Source organism: Pongo abelii, chromosome 19 (assembly GCF_028885655.2).
Source record: "Pongo abelii isolate AG06213 chromosome 19, NHGRI_mPonAbe1-v2.0_pri, whole genome shotgun sequence".
NCBI lineage: Eukaryota > Metazoa > Chordata > Mammalia > Primates > Hominidae > Pongo > Pongo abelii.
In genome coordinates, this window is record NC_072004.2 from 67,330,141 (window position 1) to 67,336,599 (window position 6,459).

The 6,459-nt window shown below is 55.2% G+C and overlaps 2 protein-coding genes across 2 annotated transcripts; one reads left to right on the plus strand and one right to left on the minus strand.

The window, feature by feature from the left end:
• Positions 1–1,368: 1,368 nt before the first annotated feature.
• HOXB13 (homeobox B13) lies at positions 1,369–5,827 on the plus strand. The gene is made up of 2 exons (XM_002834256.6): positions 1,369–2,126; positions 3,097–5,827. Exons 1-2 carry the CDS (start codon positions 1,526–1,528, stop codon positions 3,348–3,350), a joined length of 855 nt encoding a protein of 284 aa, XP_002834302.1. The 5' UTR covers positions 1,369–1,525; the 3' UTR covers positions 3,351–5,827.
• Positions 5,467–6,459, minus strand: PRAC2 (PRAC2 small nuclear protein). Its single transcript, XM_009236577.4, is given in 3 exon segments — positions 5,467–5,798; positions 5,801–5,827; positions 6,393–6,459. Coding segments are annotated over 3 exon segments (426 nt in total).

Below are 6,459 nucleotides of genomic sequence, written 5' to 3' on the forward strand. Positions count from 1 at the left end.
TTCCATTCCCTTTTCCTTGTAAGGAAGTTTAAAGCTTGGAGGAGGCAGATAGGGGTCTTGGGCTTTCTGGGCACTCAGCTTGGGTGGGAGTGTGCCAGTATCAGGGACAGTTTCCTGGGCCCCTTGCAGACCATAGGGAGAGGACTGCAGGGCAGGGAGACTGGCATCTCCACACAGGCGTCTGTATTCTTGGGGTCCAGAACTCCCACAGCTGGTTTCTGGCAGTCAGCCAGGCTTGGCTTCCTCGGACTTCCTTAGATCCCCAAAAAGGGGTAAAGTGACTCTCTTCTTTCTCTTTTCTGACTGACACTTCAGGATTTTACAAGATTTTGTCCCATCCGCTCTGTCAACTTCTCTCTTTCCCTCTTTGTGTTGCTGTCCCTGGGTCTCATCTCTCCCTCTCCCAGCCCCTCCCTCAAGTCCTGTGGGTCTCCGTCCCTCCGTAAGTCTTTACTTAAAGGGAAATCCAGACCCTTCCACAGGCCACTCTAGAGGCTCCATTTCCCCTTCAGGTCCGGACGTGGAGTGTCCTGGGTTCCATCCAGATAGCATGTCTTCTATGTCTACATTCGTGTCTTCCGCCTCTTCCCTCAGCCTCACCCGAATCAGGGCCTCCAGAGCATTCTGGGCAGTAGCGAGTCCCTGGGCAAGGGGCGTCCAGGGCACCTCCCTGGGGCCTGGAGCAGCTCATTCCAGGACATCTGGGACAGGAAGGGTACCGGGAATGAACCGGGGTGCTAGTACCCAGGACCCAAAGCCAGGGGCTGCCAGAAATACCTATTAACACCCATTTCCCAGCCTCCTCTTACACAGGCGCATTCCCGGGTTCTCCTCTGAGGCCGGGAGCGGCCTCCCAGTCCCACCCCCGACTCCCCTTCCCCCCCGGGAGATGGACACTTTATAGGGAGAGCTTTTTATTCTCTCGTTAAACCTGCCAAAGCGCAGGAGACAGAGAGCTAGGGAGGGAGAGGAGGAGAAGGAGGTGGGGCCCGGCTCCTCGTCCCCTCTCCCTCCGCCCACCACGCCTCCCCTCCCCCCGGACGTGTAACTGGGACTCTGCAAACTGGAAGGCAGCGAAAGGACACCTCCTTCCTTTTCTGTCTTGTTGTTTTTAAGTGGAATAAGAGAGAGAGGAGTGGAGAGGGAAAAGAAGAGAGAGAGGGAGAAAAGAGAGAGAGGAGAGAAACAGCGAGAGAGCGAGAGAGGAGACAGAGAGAGAGAGAGAGAGACAGAGAGAGAGAGACAGAGAGAGAGAGGGAGAGAGAATAAGCTGGGGTAAAGTATTTTCGCAGTTTCTGCCTTTAGGATTTTATTAGCTTCTCTCCCCCAGGCCGCAGCCAATCAGCGCGCGTGCCCGGGGCCCTGCGTCTCTTGCGTCAAGACAGCCGTGCTGAGCGAATGCAGGCGTCTTGCGAGCTGGAAGCGATTTAAAACGCTTTGGATTCCCCCGGCCTGGGTGGGGAGAGCGAGCTGGGTGCCCCCTAGATTCCCCGCCCCCGCACCTCATGAGCCGACCCTCGGCTCCATGGAGCCCGGCAATTATGCCACCTTGGATGGAGCCAAGGATATCGAAGGCTTGCTGGGAGCGGGAGGTGGGCGGAATCTGGTCGCCCACTCCCCTCTGACCAGCCACCCAGCGGCGCCTACGCTGATGCCTGCTGTCAACTATGCCCCCTTGGATCTGCCAGGCTCGGCGGAGCCGCCAAAGCAATGCCACCCATGCCCTGGGGTGCCCCAGGGGACGTCCCCAGCTCCCGTGCCTTATGGCTACTTTGGAGGCGGGTACTACTCCTGCCGAGTGTCCCGGAGCTCGCTGAAACCGTGTGCCCAGGCAGCCACCCTGGCCGCGTACCCCGCGGAGACTCCCACGGCCGGGGAAGAGTACCCCAGCCGCCCCACTGAGTTTGCCTTCTATCCGGGATATCCGGGAACCTACCAGCCTATGGCCAGTTACCTGGACGTGTCTGTGGTGCAGACTCTGGGTGCTCCCGGAGAACCGCGACATGACTCCCTGTTGCCGGTGGACAGTTACCAGTCCTGGGCTCTCGCTGGTGGCTGGAACAGCCAGATGTGTTGCCAGGGAGAACAGAACCCACCAGGTCCCTTCTGGAAGGCAGCATTTGCAGGTAACCTCTATTACCCTGGGTCCCCTTGTCTCTGAGCCTGGGGTTGTGGGTCCCACTGGCATTTCCCTGGGAGGAGGAGGAGGGAGACTTGGAGCTGGTGAAGATGAGCTTGGTGCTCCTCCCTTGGTTATTAGGACTCTGAAGGAGGTCTGGGCAGCTGGAGGGCCTGGATGGAGGTCAGTGTGAGGGGCCTGAGCTGGATGCTATCTGAAGCCTGAAGGCCACCTCACTTCTCCAGGAGGCCCTGGGACCAGCCTTTCAACATGTCTGAGAGGTTTAGATATCTTTGCTGTTGAGTGGGGATCAGGGTGTCCCTACCCAGCACAATTCCAAACTAATTCTACACAAAGGCTAAATAACTCTCAATTCGGTGCGTGGAGAGTGGGTTTGGGAGATGGGTAAAAAGGTATTGGATGTACTGTAGAGAATACAACCTCTCACTTTCTATTAGATGAGTTTTCCAATTTCCAAAGAAAAATTTAGGTTTCCTGCAGCTGTGACATACGTGTGTGCACTGGGATGGGTGAATGTGTGTGTGTGTGTGTGTGTGTGTGTGTGTGTGTGTGTATGCGCATGTATTGGGAGTGGGGGCAAAAACGTGTTTCCAGAATTTGCCTGTAGAATCTGAAAGAGTGGCCAAGAGTCTGGAAATGCATGAAGAGTGGACGTATGTGACGGTGGGCAAAGGCCTGACTGTGTGTGGTGTGTGGATATGTTTGCAGATTCGCGGGTGTGACAGCAGTGATGGGTGAGGGTGGCCTTCAGGAGCCAAGGCTGAGCGGTGGTGAGAGAACAAGCCCGAAGCCAGGGTGCTGTCCCGGTATGCTTTGGAGGAACAGGATGGCACGCGCGCCTGTAGGGTGACCTGTGTGCACCTGTGAGATGACTTAGCTTGGGGCTTGCAAGGCCTGAGTCCGCATGGGTGGGTATCTGACCATGCCTTTTCCTCCCTCCCTTTCCCACCGCGCAGACTCCAGCGGGCAGCACCCTCCTGACGCCTGCGCCTTTCGTCGCGGCCGCAAGAAACGCATTCCGTACAGCAAGGGGCAGTTGCGGGAGCTGGAGCGGGAGTATGCGGCTAACAAGTTCATCACCAAGGACAAGAGGCGCAAGATCTCGGCAGCCACCAGCCTCTCGGAGCGCCAGATTACCATCTGGTTTCAGAACCGCCGGGTCAAAGAGAAGAAGGTTCTCGCCAAGGTGAAGAACAGCGCTACCCCTTAAGAGATCTCCTTGCCTGGGCGGGAGGAGGGAAAGTGGGGGTGTCCTGGGGAGATCAGGAACCTGCCAAGCCCAGGCTGGGGCCAAGGATTCTGCTGAGAGGCCTCTAGAGACAACACCCTTCCCAGGCCACTGGCTGCTGGACTGTTCCTCAGGAGCGACCTGGGTACCTAGTATGTGCAGGGAGACGGAAGCCCCATGTGACAGCCCACTCCACCAGGGTTCCCAAAGAACCTGGCCCAGTCATAATCATTCATCTTTACAGTGGCAATAATCACGATAACCAGTACTAGCTGCCATGATCGTTAGCCTCATATTTTCTATCTAGAGCTCTGTAGAGCACTTTAGAAACCGCTTTCATGAATTGAGCTGATTATGAATAAATTTGGAAGGCGATCCCTTTGCAGGGAAGCTTTCTCTCAGACCCCCTTCCATTACACCTCCCATCCTGGTAACAGCAGGAAGACCGAGGAGAGGGGAACGGGCAGATTCACTTGTGTGTCTGTGATGTCCGTTTAGCATTTTTCTCAGCTGACAGCTGGGCAGGTGGACAATTGTAGAGGTTGTCTCTTCCTCCCTCCTTGTCCACCCCATAGGGTGTACCCACTGGTCTTGGAAGCACCCATCCTTAACACGATGATTTTTCTGTCGTGTGAAAATGAAACCAGCAGGCTGCCCCTAGTCAGTCCTTCCTTCCAGAGAAAAAGAGGTTTGAGAAAGTGCCGGGGTAATTCACCATTAATTTCCTCCCCCAAACTCTCTGAGTCTTCCTTCAATATTTCTGGTGGTTCTGACCAAAGCAGGTCATGGTTTGTTGAGCATTTGGGATCCCAGTGAAGTAGATGTTTGTGGCCTTGCATACTTAGCCCTTCCCAGGCACAAACGGAGTGGCAGAGTGGTGCCAACCCTGTTTTCCCGGTCCACGTAGACAGATCCACAGTGCGGAATTCTGGAAGCTGGAGACAGACGGGCTCTTTTCAGAGCCGGGACTCTGAGAGGGACATGGGGGCCTCTGCCTCTGTGTTCATTCTCTGATGTCCTGTACCTGGGCTCAGTGCCCAGTGGGACTCATCTCCTGGCCACACAGCAAAGCCAACGGGTTTGTGCTGGGCTTTCCTGCACGTTAGGCTGGGGGTGGGGGGCCTGCCGGCGCATTCTCCACAATTGAGCGCACAGGCCTGAAGTCTGGAGAACCCGCAGAACCGAAGCTCCGAGCAGCGGGTCGATGGCGAGTAGTGAGTCGGTGGCGAGCAGTTGGTGGTGGGCCGCGGCAGCCACTACCTCGAGGACCTTTCCCTCCCGGAGCCAGCTCTCCAAGAAACCCCGCGGCAGCCGCCGCAGCCAAGGGATTCGAGTGTTTATGGCCCGCGGTCGGGTGGGATCCTAGCCCTGTCCCCTCTCCTGGGAAGGAGTGAGGGTGGGACGTGACTTAGACACCTACAAATCTATTTACCAAAGAGGAGCCCGGGACTGAGGGAAAAGGCCAAAGAGTGTGAGTGCATGGGGACTGGGGATTCGGGGGAAGAGGACGAGGAGGAGGAAGAGGAGGTCGATTTCCTGATTTAAAAAATCGTCCAAGCCCCGTGGTCCAGCTTAAGGTCCTCGGTTACATGCACCGGTCAGAGGAGGTCACTTTCTGCCTTCCACGTCCTCCTTCAAGGAAGCCCCATGTGGGTAGCTTTCAATATCGCAGGTTCTTACTCCTCTGTCTCTATAAGCTCAAACCCACCAACGATCGGGCAAGTAAACCCCCTCCCTCGCCGACTTCGGAACTGGCGAGAGTTCAGCGCAGATGGGCCTGTGGGGAGGGGGCAAGATAAATGAGGGGGAGCGGCATGGTGTGGGGTGCCCCCTTGGAGAGAGGAAAAAGGCCACAAGAGGGGCTGCCACCGCCACTAACGGAGATGGCCCTGGTAGAGACCTTTGGGGGTCTGGGACCTCTGGACTCCCCATGCTCTAACTCCCACACTCTGCTATCAGAAACTTAAACTTGAGGGTTTTCTCTGTTTTTCACTCGCAATACATTCAGAGCAAACAAAAGATGTGGAATCTTAGAGATTTATTCCACTAGTGTGTTAGGACCATTAAAAAGACAAGGGCGCCCCCTTCCGGCAGAGGCTCACCACTCCAGGAGAACCTGCGGGCAGGCTTTCATCCCCCGCGGAGCTACAGGCTTCCAGCGGCCTGGGGCCTCGTCGGTACTGAGCTGTGTGTGGGGATCCAGGACCCGATGTCGCCTGCCATTCGGCCAGGGCATCGGCAGATGTATTGGTCCAGCCCCCGAGAGACCCAGGAAGAAGGCAAGGAGGTTCGGTGTGAGCGATCTCGAATGGAAGAAGAAGGCGGTCGGTCTGCGGGAGCCAGGCCGCAGCGTCATCCGCCTTCTGTCCATGTCTTCTTTAGTACTATATTTATCTTCCTCGCCATGACAATTCGCGGTGTGGACCCCCCACTTTTTTTCCGATTTACTTGTATGGAACCTGTGCAAAAAATATTTAATTTCGTTTTGTATTAAACCCTTTCAATGGGAATCCCTTCCCAATTTTAGTCTCCCACCTATCCCCGGACGACCACATTGAAATCTCTCACTTATTTGTGTTTAAATCACAACAAAATCTACAAACCTATATTCGCCTGCAGCTATTTACTTTTAAATAAGGGCTATGTTAAGCTACAGAAGGAAATGTTTTGCTTACCATTCGGACAAACGTGTGAACACAATGTCACAATAGGTGAATCCAGACAACGATCTCACAGAAGAATAAACGCAGAGGCACACACATATACTCCGGAAAATAAGCAGGGCGCCTTTTCACTAACAAGGCGCAATTGTACTCTGAGGTGCCCTCCAGACCGTTCCCCTCCCTCAGAGCCAAATTCCCGCAGCGAGTATCTCAGCAAGCTACGAAACCGGATCACAGGGTCGCGTCTACGCGGGCTTCAGGCCCGAAATAATTTCTAACTCCAAAGCAGGTGGATTTTATTAGGCCTCCAGAAGCCTAATAAGCCTAATAAGGGCGTAGTGGCGCAATGCGTAGAAACTACTTCCAGAAGCTCTTTTTGAATCTCGGTTCCGGCACCCGCAACGCAGAGCGCGAACCTGAGGCTCCAT

What these genes read in the sequence shown, in the direction of transcription:
- HOXB13 (XM_002834256.6), top strand. Translation starts at nt 1,526, where the DNA reads ATGGAGCCCGGCAATTATGCCACCTTGGATGGAGCCAAGGATATCGAA. An exon ending in CTGGAAGGCAGCATTTGCAG is followed by an intron (nt 2,127 to 3,096) that starts GTAACCTCTATT and finishes CCCACCGCGCAG; the next exon opens with ACTCCAGCGGGCAGCACCCT.